The sequence below is a fragment of the Tachypleus tridentatus genome, chromosome 13 (genome assembly GCF_004210375.1).
Source record: "Tachypleus tridentatus isolate NWPU-2018 chromosome 13, ASM421037v1, whole genome shotgun sequence".
In the NCBI taxonomy this organism is placed as follows: domain Eukaryota; kingdom Metazoa; phylum Arthropoda; class Merostomata; order Xiphosura; family Limulidae; genus Tachypleus; species Tachypleus tridentatus.
In genome coordinates, this window is record NC_134837.1 from 268,391,604 (window position 1) to 268,411,423 (window position 19,820).

Sequence of the window (19,820 nt, forward strand, 5' to 3'; positions counted from 1 at the left end):
TGTGGAGACCTGACAGAAATGAGAGGAAGGCTATTAAAGGTAACAGTATTTTAATATCAGTTGTATCTTAATGTGGAGACCTGACAGAAATGAGAGGAAGGCTATTAAAGGTAACAGTATTTTAATGTCAGTTGTATCTTAACGTGGAAAACGTCTTTTTTAAGTGATTTGTTTGAAAGATGTTTCTGTATATTAACATCAGGTTCAAGGTGTAAGTGTGGTTTTAGCTTATTGATTGTGTACTAATCCAAGTTTAAATAGTTTCCATTATTCTCTTAAAAGAATTATAATATACAGATTGTACACTTTCTCTGAGTATGTTGTTTTTTTTTGTTAGGAATTAAAGAGATCTTTTATCTTCTTTAGGGTTGGTTTGTGCATATGAGAAGACAGTAAAATAGCATGTGTTTTATCACAAAATAACAGTGTTGCATAAAATCTGGACATGCTTTTTTTTCCATTCCAGAGAGAATTGATACTGTGATCTTTCCACAGTGATTGCAGTTGAATTAGATTGACCAATCAGTGAAATTCAGCAGACATAACCTATGTAGTATTCCTTCTTCCCTATATTACCATTAGCAGAAGTAATATATGTGTGTACATGGTTACATTTGACTAAATACATGAATTGTATACAAATACTTGATTTTGTGATGACGAGGAACCCACTTGCAGTAAAATTATTAGTAAAAGTGTTAACACACATACCAGCCACCCTGAGATACATAAAAACTTCATTTGTTATAAATTACATCATAATTGTTGGTTTTATGTTACATGTTTATTGTTGTTATTTTCTCTGTTATTGTTAACTCTTTCAGAGTACAGATTCTAATAACAATAATAGATGTATAAGGTTACCCAAGATAAAGTGTTTTTTAAATTATTAGCTTCAAGAGCTCACATTCCATAGTATTTGAAGTCTAGTAACACTTGTGGAGTTTTTCTTTTTGTCAAAGTATGTATTTTTATTTTGAAAATAATTTATAGGTTTGTTCTTGCTGCTATAAATTAGATATCCTTGTACTTTAAGACTTTACATCAGCCTTTGGACCTGTTTTTGTAATTACAAATCTGCTTTGAATGTTATCTTATCGACAAGAAAACAAAGAATGAGCACTATTCATAAACATAAAGAATAAATGTTTAATGTAGAGGTCTTAATTATGTCTAAATGTTCTCTTTTTCTTTGTTTGATCATCTTTAATTCTTATAGATGGACTTAACAAAATAATAAACAAGTATATGATGAGGTAAGGTTTGTGATATTTGAGTCACATATTGAATGCATAATTCCTTAAAGAGCTTGAAGAATTATTTGAAAAAACTTTTTATACAGACAATGAACTCCTCTTTGTGATGATTCTAGAGTCTTCTCAAAGTTGGGTTTCAAGAGAGAAGACTCCAGTTTGCAGAGAAAGAACAAATCACCCAGTGGCAACAAGCTCATCCATCAGAAAGAATTTTAGAAATCGGTATGACAGAAGTGTACCACATCGGCAAGTTATCTGAAATGTTACCAAACAATATAACATCTAATCATATATATCAGTGTATATGAATATTATTCATATATATGTATATATCAATGTATAACAATATTCAAAACAAACAAACCAAAAAATTAAACCCATTTTCAAAATCTATAGAAAAATTATTCATAAAATAATTTTATTCATTTCTTACAAAACATACTGATGAAAATTTGCTGTTTCCTAAAGTGGGTTTATTAATTTTAAAATAATATTTTTGCTTTATTTGACATGTACCCTACAATTATCAAGCACCTTTCAGACTGTGCAGTCAAGCATGACCACAGCATAGCACAAAATGGATCACTGCTGTCTTTGGAATTTTCAAAGTATAGGAGACACTCTGTGGGTCTTTAATTAGCCAGGTCTCTACCATTCCATAACTTCCAAGACATGTTTGTGGTTATGCTGTTCTTTTCAGTTCACTTTAATGCTGCACTGGCACGGTCTGTGAGAAACAAGAATAGAGATGCTACTAGAAGGATTGTTTCCAAGAATAGTTGTTACTGTCCAAGGAGGCAATCAAAATATAGTCTCTGGAGCATGTAATTGCTCCAGGAGACAGGATGAGTGGAAATAAGTCGTGATAGTAGTCTTGTTACGTCAGCAGGTTAAAAACCAGATACTGAATGCTTTGAATCTTCAGAGATTCCTTAGAAGTCTTTCTAGATCTATTGTCTCCACTCAGACAATGAGAAACAGACTCCAAGCAACTGACCTAAGAGCAAGAAGATGAGCAGTCCCAATAAGAGCCAATAGCTTGAAAGGTGTAGGGAATCTTTGGACTGAACACAGGCTCTTTGGCCAAATGCCCTCACAGACAAGTCAAGATACTGCTGGACTATCATGATGGATGCAATCAAATGTGGAAATGACGTAATGAAAGATATGCAGATATTAATTTGATAGAACATGACCAGTATGAAGGTGGGTCAGTGATGGTTTGGGATTGTATCAATCTTATGGGTTATACAGACTTGTACATCATCTGTCCACAGGTCCATATTTCATTTTAATAGATGACAATGGTGAGTCCATTTGTAGGAACCATAGGTCCATATTTTATTTTAATGGATGACAATGGTGAGTCCATATGTAGGAACCATAGGTCCATATTTTATTTTAATGGATGACAATGGTGAGACCATATGCAAAAACCATCAGTCCATATTTCATTTCAGTGAATGACAGTGTGAAACCATATGCTGGAACAGTTGGTCTATGTTTCATTTTATTTGATGACAATGATGAGGCTGTATGTAGGAGCCATAGGTCCACATTTCATTTTAATGGATGACAGTGGTAGACCACAGAGACAAGTTAGTGAACCAGTACCTAGAGAATAAGAGTATTGAGAGAATGGGCATGTTTACCTGGCCTGAATGTTACTAAATACACTTATGGCAAGATCATCCAGTGAAACCTGTCAGCCTAAAGAAGCTCAGGTTTGTCCTAGTCCAAGAATAGGACAGCAAACCTTTTCCAAACTGAGCCAGGACACAAGATGCTATCAGGCTGTCATTAATGTGAGAGGAGGACATGCCTGGTATTAAACTGAAAACATAACAGAAGACATGCACAGTATTTAGCAGAAAAACATAATGGAGGATATGCTCAGTGTTAAGCTGAAAATGTAATGGAGGATATGCTTCATATTAAGCTTAAAACATAACAGAGAACATGCTCTGTATTAAGCTAGAAACACAATGGAAGACATGCCTGCTACTAAACTTAAAAAATAACAGAGAACATGCCTGGTATTAAGTAGGAAACACAACAGAGAACATGCCTGGTATTAAGCTGAAAATATAATGGAAGACATGCCCACTATTAAACTGAAAACATACCCCAGGTTCTGAACATCATTTTTGTTATATTTGGAGTAACCCAGGTTCTGGACATCATTGTTGTTGTATTGAGAGTAACCCAAGTTCTGGACATAATTCTTGTTGTATTGAGAGTAACCCAGGTTCTGGACATCATTATTGTTGTATTGAGAGTAACCCAGGTTCTGGACATCATTGTTGTTGTATTGAGAGTAACCCAGGTTCTGGACATCATTGTTGTTGTATTGAGAGTAACCCAGGTTCTGGACATCATTGTTGTTGTATTGAGAGTAACCCAGGTTCTGGACATCATTGTTGTTGTATTGAGAGTAACCCAGGTTCTGGACATCATTGTTGTTGTATTGAGAGTAACCCAGGTTCTGGACATCATTGTTGTTGTATTGAGAGTAACCCAGGTTCTGGACATCATTGTTGTTGTATTGAGAGTAACCCAGGTTCTGGACATCATTATTGTTGTATTGAGAGTAACCCAGGTTCTGGACATAATTGTTGTTGTATTGAGAGTAACCCAGGTTCTGGACATAATTGTTGTTGTATTGAGAGTAACCCAGGTTCTGGACATAATTCTTGTTGTATTGAGAGTAACCCAAGTTCTGGACATAACTCTTGTTGTATTGAGAGTAACCCAGGTTCTGGACATCATTGTTGTTGTATTGAGAGTAACCCAGGTTCTGGACATCATTGTTGTTGTATTGAGAGTAACCCAGGTTCTGGACATCATTGTTGTTGTATTGAGAGTAACCCAGGTTCTGGACATCATTGTTGTTGTATTGAGAGTAACCCAGGTTCTGGACATCGTTGTTGTTGTTCTGGATTGAGAGTAACCCAGGTTCTGGACATCATTGTTGTTGTATTGAGAGTAACCCAGGTTCTGGACATCATTGTTGTTGTATTGAGAGTAACCCAAGTTCTGGACATAATTCTTGTTGTATTGAGAGTAACCCAGGTTCTGGACATAATTCTTGTTGTATTGAGAGTAACCCAGGTTCTGGACATCATTGTTGTTGTATTGAGAGTAACCCAGGTTCTGGACATCATTGTTGTTGTATTGAGAGTAACCCAGGTTCTGGACATCATTGTTGTTGTATTGAGAGTAACCCAGGTTCTGGACATCATTGTTGTTGTATTGAGAGTAACCCAGGTTCTGGACATCATTGTTGTTGTATTGAGAGTAACCCAGGTTCTGGACATCATTGTTGTTGTATTGAGAGTAACCCAGGTTCTGGACATCATTGTTGTTGTATTGAGAGTAACCCAGGTTCTGGACATCATTGTTGTTGTATTGAGAGTAACCCAGGTTCTGGACATCATTGTTGTTGTATTGAGAGTAACCCAGGTTCTGGACATCATTGTTGTTGTATTGAGAGTAACCCAGGTTCTGGACATCATTGTTGTTATATTGAGAGTAACTGAGGTTCTGGACATCATTGTTGTTATATTGAGAGTAACTGAGGTTCTGGACATCATTGTTGTTATATTGAGAGTAACTGAGGTTCTGGACATCATTGTTGTTGTATTGAGAGTAACCCAAGTTCTGGACATCATTGTTGTTGTATTGAGAGTAACCCAAGTTCTGGACATCATTGTTGTTGTATTGAGAGTAACCCAGGTTCTGGACATTATTGTTGTTGTATTGAGAGTAACCCAGGTTCTGGACATCGTTGTTGTATTGAGAGTAACCCAGGTTCTGGACATCATTGTTGTTGTATTGAGAGTAACCCAGGTTCTGGACATCATTGTTGTTGTATTAAGAGTAACCCAGGTTCTGGACATAATTCTTGTTGTATTGAGAGTAACCCAAGTTGTGGACATCATTGTTGTTGTATTGAGAGTAACCCAGGTTCTGGACATCATTGTTGTTGTATTGAGAGTAACCCAAGTTCTGGACATAATTCTTGTTGTATTGAGAGTAACCCAGGTTCTGGACATCATTGTTGTTGTCATGTCTCTACTTTTGTCAAGGTCAGTAAAAATTTGTTGTCAATTGCAAATAAACTCATTTACATTTATATATTCCTTGAAATACAGCAAAAATATCCTGTAATCTTTTGGAAAATTTAAGTAGTGTCACCATGTAAATTAATGCCACTGTGCCACCATGTAAAGTAATGCCATTGTGTCACCATGTAAATTAATACTATTCTTACAAGTTGATGTGATTACTTTAAAAGACAGTAACATTTAAAAAATCAGTTTTTATTTTCCAGTACAGGTTGAAAAATTGCATCAATAACTTTCCATATGACAATTCTTAACATTGTTTTTTTATTATTTACACAGACATTCCACTATCCTATGGAGTTTATGAAGCTAGGAATGATCCCCAGTCAGTTAATAAATGTGAGTTTTTGTGGGATCCTACAAAGGAAACTGGAGTGTTCATCAGGGTGAGATTAATATGTGTTTCATCTTGGTTGTTTCTGTTAATGTGTGTTTCATCTTGGTTGTTTCTGTTAATGTGTGTTTCATCTTGGTTGTTTCTGTTAATGTGTATTTCATCTTGGTTGTTTCTGTTAATGTGTGTTTCATCCTGGTTGTTTCTGTTAATGTGTGTTTCATCCTGGTTGTTTCTGTTAATGTGTGTTTCATCCTGGTTGTTTCTGTTAATGTGTGTTTCATCCTGGTTGTTTCTGTTAACATGTGTTTCATCCTGGTTGTTTCTGTTAACGTGTGTTTCATCCTGGTTGTTTCTGTTAACGTGTGTTTCATCCTGGTTGTTTCTGTTAACGTGTGTTTCTTCCTGGTTGTTTCTGTTAACGTGTGTTTCATCCTGGTTGTTTCTGTTAATGTGTGTTTCATCCTGGTTGTTTCTGTTAGTGTGTGTTTCATCTTGGTTGTTTCTGTTAGTGTGTGTTTCATCCTGGTTGTTTCTGTTAATGTGTGTTTCATCCTGGTTGTTTCTGTTAATGTGTGTTTCATCCTGGTTGTTTCTGTTAATGTGTGTTTCAACCTGGTTGTTTCTGTTAATGTGTGTTTCAACCTGGTTGTTTCTGTTAATGTGTGTTTCAACCTGGTTGTTTCTGTTAATGTGTGTTTCATCCTGGTTGTTTCTGTTAATGTGTGTTTCATCCTGGTTGTTTCTGTTAATGTGTGTTTCATCCTGGTTGTTTCTGTTAATGTGTGTTTCATCTGGTTGTTTCTGGTTGTTTCTGTTAATGTGTGTTTCATCCTGGTTGTTTCTGTTAATGTGTGTTTCATCCTGGTTGTTTCTGTTAATGTGTGTTTCATCCTGGTTGTTTCTGTTAATGTGTGTTTCATCCTGGTTGTTTCTGTTAATGTGTGTTTCATCCTGGTTGTTTCTGTTAATGTGTGTTTCATCCTGGTTGTTTCTGTTAATGTGTGTTTCATCCTGGTTGTTTCTGTTAATGTGTGTTTCATCCTGGTTGTTTCTGTTAATGTGTGTTTCATCCTGGTTGTTTCTGTTAATGTGTGTTTCATCCTGGTTGTTTCTGTTAATGTGTGTTTCATCCTGGTTGTTTCTGTTAATGTGTGTTTCACCCTGGTTTGTTTCTGTTAATGTGTGTTTCATCCTGGTTGTTTCTGTTAATGTGTGTTTCATCCTGGTTGTTTCTGTTAATGTGTGTTTCATCCTGGTTGTTTCTGTTAATGTGTGTTTCAACCTGGTTGTTTCTGTTAATGTGTGTTTCATCCTGCTTGTTTCTGTTAATGTGTGTTTCATCCTGGTTGTTTCTGTTAATGTGTGTTTCAACCTGGTTGTTTCTGTTAATGTGTGTTTCAACCTGGTTGTTTCTGTTAATGTGTGTTTCAACCTGGTTGTTTCTGTTAATGTGTGTTTCAACCTGGTTGTTTCTGTTAATGTGTGTTTCAACCTGGTTGTTTCTGTTAATGTGTGTTTCATCCTGGTTGTTTCTGTTAATGTGTGTTTCAACCTGGTTGTTTCTGTTAATGTGTGTTTCAACCTGGTTGTTTCTGTTAATGTGTGTTTCAACCTGGTTGTTTCTGTTAATGTGTGTTTCAACCTGGTTGTTTCTGTTAATGTGTGTTTCATCCTGGTTCTCAAACATTTATGATAAAAGAAATTATTTCATCTCCCATTTCTTTTGTTTACTGTAATTGGTTCATCCTGTGGCCTCTGTTAATGTGTGTTTAATCCTGTCTGATATGATGTTCTGTTAATGTGTGTTTAACTCACAGTCTGAATATGATGTGGCCTAGTGGCTGGTGTGTTTAACTCTGTCTGAATATGATGTGTCCTAGTGGCTGTGTTTAACTCCTGAATATGATGTGGCCTGTTAATGTGTGTTTAACTCACAGTCTGAATTGTTTGGCTGTGGCTGTGTGTTTCAACCTGGTTGTCTGAATGTGTGTTTCCTAGTGGTTGTTTGTTTAACTCACAGTCTGAACCTGATGTGTTTCTAGTTAATGTGTGTTTAACCTGGTTGTTTGTGAATATGATGTGGCCTAGTGGCTGGTGTTTAACTCACAGTCTGAATGTGTGTTGTGGCCTGGTGGCTCAAACATTTATGAGTCTGAATATGATGTTTCCTCCCATGGCTTTTGTTTAACTCACAGTCTGAATATGATGTGGCCTAGTGGCTAGGTGTTTAACTCACAGTCTGAATATGATGTGGCCTAGTGGCTAGGTGTTTAACTCTCAGTCTGAATATGATGTGTCCTAGTGGCTAGGTGTTTAACTCACAGTCTGAATATGATGTGGCCTAGTGGCTAGGTGTTTAACTCACAGTCTGAATATGATGTGGCCTAGTGGCTAGGTGTTTAACTCACAGTCTGAAAACTGTGAGTTTGAATCCCAGTATGATGTGGCCTAGTGACTAGGTGTTTAACTCACAGTCTGAAATCTGTGAGTTTGAATCCCATCACTAAACTTGTCTTTGTCTTTCAGGTGGTAGCTTTATAATACATGGTTAATCCAACTGTTTATTGATAAGAGTAGTGAAAGAGTTAGTGATGGATGATGTTAACTAGCTGCCTTCCATGTAGTCTACAACTGTTAAATTAGGGATGGCTACTGCAGAAAGCCTTTGTGAGAAAACAAACCTTTTGTTAATATTGTACTTCCTAATATTTTAATCAGAAGTAATCACTTCACAACCAAGAGATTTATGTTTGTTTATAATTAATGTAAATATTTTCTTATTCCGTGTCAATCTGTTAACTGAAAAACTAAAATTTAATGATTGTCTTTCCCACTGTAACCAAAGTATACAGTGTATTTTTCAAACATTTCTTCATATCTGATCTATTGCTTCTCTGCTACTAGTATTCTCAGTTGCTACATATCTTGTCAATTGTTACAAGTATTCTCTATTACTAAATTTCTATTGCTACAAGTATTCTGTGTTGCTACATATATGTTGCTACAAGTATTCTGTATTGCAACATATCTTGTCTCTTGCTACTAGTATCCTGAATTACTAGATATCTGTTGCTACTAATATTCTGTATTGCTACATACACTACGTGGCTAAAAGTATATGGACATCCGACCATCACACCCACATGTGCTTGTTGAACATCTCATTCCAAAACCATGGGCATTATTATGGAGTTGGTCTCCCCTTTGCTGCTGTAACAGCCTCCACTTTTCTGGGAAGGTTTTTCACTAGATTTTGGAACATGGCTGTGGGGATTCACTCCTATTCAGCCACAAGAACATTAGTGAGGTTGGGCACTGATATCGAGTGAGAAGGCCTGGCTCGCAGTCAGTGTTCCAATTCATCCTGAAAGTATTCAGTGGGGTTGAGGTCAAGGCTCTGTGCAGACCAGTAAAGTTCTTCCATACCAACCTCGGCAAACCATGTGTTTGTGGACCTCGCTTTGTGCATGGGGGCATTGTCATGCTGAAACAAAAATGGCCTTTCCCAAACTATTGCCACAAAGTTGGAAACACACAATTCTCTAGAATGTCAGTGTGTGCTGTATTTCCATTCACTGGAACTAAAGAGCCTGGCCCAAACCATTATTCCTCCACAGAACTTTACAGTTGGCACTATGCATTCAGGCAGGTAGCATTTGCCAAACTCTGATTCATCCTTCAGACTGCCAAATAGTGAATGGTGATGCATCACACCAGAGAACACTGCTCCAGACTCCAATGGCAGTGTGCTTTATGCCATTCCAACTAACAGTTGGCAATGTGCATGGTGATTTTAAACTTATGTGCAACTGTTCAGCCATGTGAACCCATTTCATGAAGCTCCCTATGAACAGTTTGGAACTGTTAGCAATGGGTGTGGCTGAAATAGCCAAACCCACTGATTAGAAGGGGGTGTCCACAACATCTGGCTGTGTAGTGTACCTGTTGCTACTAGTATTCTGAACTGCTACATATCTATTGCAACTAGTATTCTGTATTGCTACATATCTTGCCTGTTGCTACTACTTTTCTCCATTACTGTGGTCGAGTTGTTCACTGTGTATTACTGAATAACTTGACAGTAAATGTGTTGTTTCATTCATGACATTGTGGGTTTAAGGCCTGAACCAGGCCTTTAATAATTTCAAATTACACATTTACACAATACTAATGACTATAGGTTTTAAGGTTATTAAGCATTTACACAATACTAATGACTATAGGTTTAAGGTTATTAAGCATTTACACAATGCTAATGACTATAGGTTTTAAGGTTATTAAGCATTTACACAATACTAATGACTATAGGTTTTAAGGTTATTAAGCATTTACACAATACTAATGACTATAGGTTTTAAGGTTATTAAGCATTTACACAATACTAATGACTATAGGTTTTAAGGTTATTAAGCATTTACACAATACTAATGACTAGGTTTTAAGGTTATTAAGCATTTACACAATACTAATGACTATAGGTTTTAAGGTTATTAAGCATTTACACAATACTAATGACTATAGGTTTTAAGGTTATTAAGCATTTACACAATACTAATGACTATAGGTTTTAAGGTTATTAAGCATTTACACAATACTAATGACTATAGGTTTTAAGGTTATTAAGCATTTACACAATACTCATGACTATAGGTTTTAAGGTTATTAAGCATTTACACAATACTAATGACTATAGGTTTTAAAGTTATAAGCAATTACACAATACTAATGACTATAGGTTTTAAGGTTAGAAGACAGTTACGCAATACCAATGACTAGGTTTTAAGGTTATTAGGCAATTACACAATACTAATGACTATAGGTTTTAAAGTTATAAGCAATTACACAATACTAATGACTATAGGTTTTAAGGTTAGAAGACAGTTACGCAATACCAATGACTAGGTTTTAAGGTTATTAGGCAATTACACAATACTAATGACTATAGGTTTTAAAGTTATAAGCATTTACACAATACTAATGACTATAGGTTTTAAGGTTAGAAGACAGTTACGCAATACTAATGACTATAGGTTTTAAGGTTATTAAGCATTTACACAATACTAATGACTATAGGTTTTAAGGTTATTAAGCATTTACACAATACTCATGACTATAGGTTTTAAGGTTATTAAGCATTTACACAATACTAATGACTATAGGTTTTAAAGTTATAAGCAATTACACAATACTAATGACTATAGGTTTTAAGGTTAGAAGACAGTTACGCAATACCAATGACTAGGTTTTAAGGTTATTAGGCAATTACACAATACTAATGACTATAGGTTTTAAAGTTATAAGCAATTACACAATACTAATGACTATAGGTTTTAAGGTTAGAAGACAGTTACGCAATACCAATGACTAGGTTTTAAGGTTATTAGGCAATTACACAATACTAATGACTATAGGTTTTAAAGTTATAAGCATTTACACAATACTAATGACTATAGGTTTTAAGGTTAGAAGACAGTTACGCAATACCAATGACTAGGTTTTAAGATTAGTAGACAAATACAAATCATGTAATACAGTAACATGTCTGTAAACAAATCAGTGACATTTCAATAAACAGAATTCACATATCCATTCTCTACTCTACAGACATAATGTTTTATAAGTAGCTATAAAGTGGAAATGTTTCATTTTTTGTGTAAAGTTTGAAAACATTTCAAATCTCGATGAATAACATGTGAAGATAATTTATGTGAATTGTATTTTATTGTGTGTAAAACAGTATTTTTTTTATTAAGTATGAAACAGATGTGGAACTAGTCATTAATTTTGAAAGTGTTATTTATATGTTCCAAGTGTACTGTTGTAGATACCTGAAAACTATTTTCTCTCCTATTTTGAGGTGAATTGCATCAGCACAGAATTTACACCTAAGAAACACGGTGGTGAAAAGGGAGTACCGTTTTATATCCAGGTTGAAAGTTATAACCATGATGGTGATGTTGATAAGTTACATGTGGCTTCTTGTCAAGTGAAAGTTTTTAAGGTATATCTTATCATGTTCTTCCTTCAATCTTAATGTTTATATTTCATGTAAAGATTCGTTCACACTTAGTATTTTATTATCACTGGTTTATCAGCTCACTCCAGACACATGAAATATTTATTTTTTTGTTCCTTAGACTACACAAATTAAACTGTTTTTTTATTAGCTCGTAATGCTGGAACCAGGTCAACGACACCTTTCTTAGCTCATATAGTCAACACAAGGTAAAATATAGCCTTTTAACTTGTATTGTCCAGACCAGGTCAGGTACAACCTTTTAACTTGTATTGTCCAGAATAGGCCAAGTACAACCTTATTAACTACACCAGATCAAATACACATTTTTTCTGGTTGAAGGTCAACTGAGCAATAGCCAGCTCAGCAACACTCGATTCATCAACAATATTATCACTTGCCGACAGACTCGTTGGCACACCAGTATTTCAAATATACCAATAGCATTGCTCGTAGAAGGGTAGGCAAGTGCTTATGGCTATCAAAGGAAAATTATTAGCTGAAATTTTGGGTGAGACTGTAGGATTTTTAAATCACCATTATGTCACCTTTAGTTTTTTGCTTTTAGGCATTTATAATACATTAAATTTCAATATTTTTTATATTATTATTTTCAGAATATAAATTCAATACTTGTTTTGTCTCTATTAGATCATTGTATTTTGTATTTATCTATTCAAAATGCAACAAATTACTCATTTACATTGTAAACCTAATTTGTGTGCATGTAAACATGCATGCATTCCCTTCAGTAAACGTAAATATAACAAATCAATCTCATGACAGTTGTTGTCAATCTGCTGTCAACAAGTTGATTTGCTTTTGTGACTGGTTGCTTTTCAACAACTTGTCCATTCAACAACCTGTCTTTCAATATAATTTACTGTTGCCCGATCCGCTGTTGCCGAGTTAGCTGTTACTCAGATGTCACCAAACTATTTTTAACTTGATGGGTAACTTACCAACGATGGGTAAGTTAAGATGATATACCGATGATGAATAAGTTAAGATCTTATATCAACATTGTATAAGTTAATATCTTATGTCAGCGATGAATAAGTTAAGATCTTATACCGACAATGGATAAGTTAAGATCTTATACTGATGATGGATAATTCAAGATCTTGTACCGACGATGGGTAAGTTAAGATCATATACCGACGATAAATAAGTTAAGATCTTATACCAACAATGGATCTATAAAAGTACAGTATTCATTGTATTTTACTCAAACTATTATTATTGTTATTATTAAAATGAGTAAAACAACTGAATGACACAGTTTGAATACTTGGTATCTTAACAGAGGTTTGTCATTGATTATTCTTACTTAACAGAGGTTTGTCATTGATTATTCTTACTTAGAAAGGTGAAAATAGAGATATTTTTGTACAAGTTAATTCACACAATTTTCATTCACAAAATATTTTAAACTTTTTTGTAGTAATATAAACTGATTATTTGATATTGTTAAATATGTAAAGATATATTAAGTTAATATTAATATCTTACTTCATATTTATTTAATAACAGATAAAAAGCATTATATATATTTTCATAAGCAGATGGAAATATTTATATCTTCCAATGATTAGTATTCTAAGACCAAAATTAATAGTTTAATTAGTAATATTTAGGCTATGTAATTTAGTAATAATTTCATAACTAATGGAAGCTTATTTATAAAACAATTTCTCACACAAATTGTAATTTTTTATTAAACATGTTTTGGGTTCTTTATGGCCACTTCAAACTTCCACCTATGGTTTGAAGGATATAAAGTAATAATATTTTACAAATATTTTATTTGTATTTATTTATATGTGAATTTCTTTTCACCAAAACATGAATTTCATCCAGAAAACATGATGTATAAGCCTAATCTATTTTTTGATTCACTACTTCTGTTGCAACAGACTAGTTTTGCTGAAACTGTGGCTCATCAGCACTGGTTGGAAGAGAGAAATAGGCTTTTGTGCTTTAGTTCAGATGTATATTTCTTTACTCACCATTAGAAACTTAAAATATTATTTTAGTATAACTGTAGCATACTGTTAAAATTAACAGTACACCATTACTAACAGAGGAATTTCAGTGCAGAAAAGAAAACCTAAACTATTATGTATGGAAGTTCAATGATTTATGTGTTTGATGTGTACTTTGTGTATCTAATATGTTTCCATAGTTTCTACCAATGAGTTAATTTGTGTTTCAATCTTATCTTTCTTTTCAGTTCCACTTTAAACATTGTTTATTTTCACAAATCTAAACAGTGAATTATAAACCTTTACACATTAAAGTTATCGAATGAAAAGCTAAATGCTTTTATGGGCTTAAAGTATCTCTAGCCTTAGTGTTGAGTATATTCAATACAACTTCTGAGGAAGAAACACGGTACAGATTTACTCTGAGTTACCTACAAGTGTCCCATTGTTTAATAACTCTTTTATTTTATAGCCTAAAGGTGCAGACAGAAAACAGAAAACTGATAAGGAGAGAATGGTTAAGAGGACTCAGTCAGAACAAGTCAGTATTTTACTGGTTATATATATATGTGTAGACTCAGTCAGAACAGTAAATATTTTACTGCTAATATATATTGTGGACTCAATCAGAACAAGTAAATATTTTACTGGATGTATATATTGTAGACTCAGACAGAACAAGTAAATATTTTACTGGTTATATATACTGCTGGCCAAACTCTTAAGGCCAATGAACATAAAGAAAAAATATGCATTTTGCATTGTTGGACTCAACCATTCTTTGAGTAGAGCTTAGGAAGATGAAAATAAGAAAAGGGAAAATAAAAATAAAAAAACTTATTTAGCATTTAATAGGGAAAATGTGAACACTATGAAATTACCCTAAATACTAGCTGACCGAAAGTTTAAGACCATACTACAATGAAGCATTAATCGGTAAACATGTAACAAAATTTCGTCATTTGGGTTCAAGTAATAGCGTTGTCAACATCTCCTATGTTACATTGATTAAAAACATGGCAAAGGCTAAAAAGTTGGCAGAGTTTGAACATAGCAGAATTGTCAAGCTGCAAAAGCAAGGTCTGTCTCAACGTGCCATCGCTGGTGAGATTGGGAGTAGTGAAACTGCTGTTGCAAATTTCTTAAAAGACCCTGAGGGATATGGAATGAAAATTTCAAATGGTCAGCCCAAGAAAATTGCGCTGGCATTAAGCAGGAGGATTCGACGGGTTGTCCTGCAAGACACCAGCTGATCATCAAACCAGATTAAGGCCCTTACAGATGCAGAATGCAGTTCAAGAACAATAAGACGGCATCTACGAGAGAAAGGCTTTGAAAACCATGAACGTCTTCAAATGCCACGCCTCCTTCCACACCACGAAACAGCTCGGTTAAACTTTGCTGAGAAGCACCAAACATGGGGAATAGAAAAGTGGACGAAGGTCCTGTTCTCTGATGAGAAAAAATTTATCCTGGATGGTCCAGATGGCTTCCAACATTACTGGCACAATAAGGATATCTCACCAGAGACATTTTCTACACGACACAGTGGAGGAGGATCTATCATGATCTGGGGTTCTTTCTCCTTCCATGGAACAATGGAGCTTCAGGTTATACAGGGCTGTCAAACAACAGCTTGCTACATTGGCATGTTGGAGAGAGCATCCTTATTGACTGAAGGCCCTCACTTGTGTGAAAATGACTGGATCTTTCAGCAGGACAACGCTGCAATCCACAATGCCTGCAAAACAAAGGACTTTTTCATGGCAAATAATGTGATTATTTTGGACCATCCAGCATGTTTGTCTGAACTGAACCCCATTGAAAATGTTAGGGGGTGGATGGCAAGGAAAGTCTATAGAAATGGACATCACTTCCAAACAGTGTATGATCTTCATGGAGCCATCTTCACCACTTAGAATATTATTCCAGCCAGCCTTCTGCAAACGCTTATATCGACCATGCCAAAGCGAATGTTTGAAGTTATTCACAATGACGGCCGTGCAACTCACTACTGAGACCTCTTGTTGGGCATTTCCTACCCTGTTTAGGACTTCTTTTTGGTATGGTCTTAAACTTTTGACCAGCTAGTAATTAGGCTAATTTCATAGTGTTTGTATTTTCCATATTAAATGCTAAAAAGTTTTTTTATTTTTAGTTTCATTTTTCTTTTTGTCATCTTTCGAAGCTCTACTCAAATAAGTTGTTGAGTTTAACAACACAATGTGCATATTTTTTATTTATGTTCATTGGCCTTAAGATTTTGTTTAGCAGTGTACATATTAGACTCAGAACATGTAAATAGTTTACTGGTTATATATATTGTGGGCTCAGTCAGAACATGTAAATAGTTTACTGGTTATACGTGTATTGTAGACCTAGAACAACTGGTTATTTTACTGATTATATATATATAGTAGACTCAGAATATGTAAATGTTTTACTGGTCATGTATATTGTAGACTCAGTCAGAACTATCAGCAAATATATTGTCCAAAACATTGGAAATATCAAGTGATCAGCATGTTGTTGTGAGTGTCTTGAAATGTTTGCTTACAGCTGACATTCACTTAAATAATCTAGTATGTGTGTGATTCCAAGAATGCAATGAGTTGTTCATAGTATGGCCAAAAGAAGATTCCATCTCCTTACAGTCACAGCATACAAAACCCTAACATGTTTGTTGCTAGCACTAGAGAGCCACTAGCAGGAATCAAACATACTTGTTTACAGCAGAGAAAGTGTTAAATGAGGTGGTATTTAATAAGAGGGGACATCAGTGTTTCAGATCATCGTCAGGTGACCCTAACGTATGACCGAAGAAGGTCGAAACGTTGTTCACTCTTCTATGTAAAATATTTTATCAACCTAAACGAGCCATTCTTGCATATATATTACCCAATCAGAATACTAATTGAAAAATTGATCATTCAGAGTGTAGTTATGTGTGTGTATAAAGATAACATTTTATACACTTATCTGTAGGTCAGAGTAAAGATTACATTTTATACACTTATCAGTAGGTCAGAGTAAAGATTAGATTTTATAAATTTGAGAGTGTAGTTTTAATTGAAAGTTAAAGCTATCAGGGACAAATATATACTAAATGTTTATGGATGTTGTTTCATTCCATGAACACACAAAAACTGAACAAATAAATAGAGGAAAACATATATATTTTAACATGAAGCATGGATCATTGCTGCAGCAAAAAGTACACATTGAAGTAAACTGAAACTAGGTGGATAGAATTTAAAAGATTCTCAATACCTATTTTAGAATGCTTCATTTACTTTTATGGATCATAATACCAATCAAAGCATGGATTGAAAATAATTTTAAAATATATACCACTAGTTTCACTTTAATTCTGTATGTTTTATTGGACCATTATATTTTTATATTTTGTGTATTATTGTTATTATTCTTGCATCAGAATTTTTATTTTATTTGTGTTTTTTGAATTGAAATAATTCTTCTAATTTATGACCTGCAGGAAAAGTTTCGACCATCTTATGATTGTACAGTTCTGACTGAGGTAAGAATTTTTTTAAAAATAGAAGACATTCCTAAACCAGGGTATTGTTTGTTTTCTTATTTCATGGCATGTCGTTATTAAATAGCTTATACATTCTTGTTGTGACAAGTTTCACAGTAACTTTATTACTTCGTGACACGTAGTTATTAAGTCGCTTATACGTCTTGTTGAGACAAGTTTCACAGGTACTTTATGTTGGTGATGTACAATGAATATTTAAAGTTGGTAACGTAGAAGGCTTTAATGACTAAAATATTAGTAGGACGTGTATAAAAATGTTCAGACAAATAAAGGAAACTATCCCAACTCCACTTTGTCAGATCATTAATTAAATAAACCCTGATGAAGATGGATGTGTCTGATGAGCACATTAGGCATATAATGCTTTATGAGTTTTAAAAAAGACAGTAGTGCAGCAGAAACTACACAAAACATTCAAGGTGTTTATGGTGCGAAGTCTCTCAATGAAAGAAAATGTCGAAGGTAGTTTCAGAAGTTCAGATCAGGTGACTACAGCTTAAGTGATGCATCACATTCAGGTCGTCCTGTTGAGTATAATGATGACTTGTTGCTGACTGCAATTGATGAAGATTGTGTTGTAAAATTTGAAGAACTACCACAGAAACTTAATTTAACTCATTCAACAGTTCACCATCATCTGCAACAGCTTGGAAAGGTGTCAAAATTTGGGAAATGGATCCTCCATGATTTGACAAAAGCCAACCTCAGATCAACTCTCGTGAACATAACTGACCCTTCTGTTGGTCAGGTTAGTGACCAGAGGTGAAAAATGGATATATTATAAAAATGTTAAGTGCTCAGTGTAAGTAAACTGTCTGAAACACATCCCAAAATGGACCTCTACACTAGGAAAGTCTTGTTAAGCGTTTGGTGGGATGTTATTGGTGTGATCCACCTTGAGTTACTGCCACTCAATGTAATGATTACATCAGACTTCTGTTGCCAACAGTTAGTGTACTTGAATGTTGCACTGAAAGAAAAGAGGCCTGCTTTGATCATTCATAAAGGTGTTGTGTTACACCAGGATAATGCATGGCCCCATACAACAAGGATCACATCTGCAAAGACTGAAGAGTTATACTGGGAAAAACTTTCACATTCTTCTTATTCTCCAGACCTTGTCCCATCTGATTATTATCTATTCCAAAATTTGCAGAACTATCTTGATGGAAAAGAGCTTAGAACACATGAAGATGTCAAAACTACCCTCTCTACATTCCTTTCCCCCAAACCCCACAAATTTTATAGAAGTGACATTCAGAAGCTTGTGTATCATTGACATGAAGAAATTAATCATAACGTAACATACATTATTGATTAAATAACATTAAATGTGTTTAAAATTCTTTTTCTTTTTCTGAACCTAAAATCAGACATTACTTAAGGGATGACCTGATACAGTGAATGTTTAATGTTGGTGATCTACAATGAATGTTTAATGTTGGTGATCTACAGTGAATGTTTAATGTTGGTGACATACAGTTAATGTTTAATGTTGGTGACATACAGTGAATGTTTAATGTTGGTGATGTATGGTGAATGTTTAACTTTGGTGATGTACAGTGATCGTTTTATGTTGGTGATCTACAGTGAATGGTTAATGTTGGTGACGTACAGTGAATGTTTAATGTTGGTGACGTACAGTGAATGTTTAATGTTGGTGACGTACAGTGAATGTTTAATGTTGGTGACGTGCAGTGAATGTTTAATGTTGGTGACGTGCAGTGAATGTTTAATGTTGGTGAATGTTTAACGTTGGTGGCAGTGAATGTTTAACGCGTTGGTGGCGTGCGTGCAGTGAATGTTTAACGTTGGTGACGTGCAGTGAATGTTTAACGTTGGTGACGTGCAGTGAATGTTTAATGTTGGTGACGTGCAGTGAATGTTTAACGTTGGTGACGTGCAGTGAATGTTTAACGTTGGTGACGTACAGTGAATGTTTAACGTTGGTCACGTACAGTGAATGTTTAGTGTTGGTAACAAATACTATCTATGTACATCAGATATAATTCTTTTGATGTTTCTTGCACCATTTCTGTCAATTAAGTGGCCTAGTTCATAGTGACGTTAGGCCTACTGTAGTGTATGTTTGGAAACTGGCTTTTAGTTAAAAGTTTTATAAGTCATACATAATGAGATAGTAAGTAGCTCTGTTATATAGTGACTTGTGTCATAAGTTACAAGGTGATGGGAAGAAGTAATCTTACATTTCAATAGGTCCAATCTTTTTCATGTCATGCATTTACAGTGTCTTTTAATTAGTTTTTAATTTTAATTGATGCAAGACCAGAAGTGAGGATAATCTATATCAACATGACAGGTAATGTTACAGGTATTGAATCTATATCAACATGACAGGTAATGTTACAGGTATTGAATCTATATCAACATGACAGGTAATGTTACAGGTATTGAATCTATATCAACATGACAGGTAATGTTACAGGTATTGAAGCTATATCAACATGACAGGTAATGTTACAGGTATTAAAGCTATATCAACATGACAGGTAATGGTACAGGTATTGAAGCTTTACTCA

The 19,820-nt window shown here is 34.6% G+C and overlaps 1 protein-coding gene across 17 annotated transcripts in view; it reads left to right on the forward strand.

The window, feature by feature from the left end:
* The window catches only part of LOC143239811 (transcription factor CP2-like), a 78,150-nt gene that overhangs the window by 25,275 nt on the left and 33,055 nt on the right, over positions 1–19,820 (forward strand). For 10 of the 17 annotated variants that reach the window (XR_013021388.1, XR_013021389.1, XR_013021390.1 and 7 more), the window contains 5 exons: positions 1,373–1,502; positions 5,663–5,769; positions 11,578–11,721; positions 14,194–14,262; positions 17,218–17,259. Coding sequence is in view for 13 of the 17 variants with exons in the window: in XM_076481339.1 (XP_076337454.1) it covers positions 1,373–1,502; positions 5,663–5,769; positions 11,578–11,721; positions 14,194–14,262; positions 17,218–17,259 (492 nt within the window). In the remaining 4 variants the exon portion in view is untranslated. The remainder of the gene's footprint in view (positions 1–1,372; positions 1,503–5,662; positions 5,770–11,577; positions 11,722–14,193; positions 14,263–17,217; positions 17,260–19,820) is intronic. The other 7 variants (XM_076481341.1, XM_076481349.1, XM_076481344.1 and 4 more) reach the window with 3 other exon arrangements.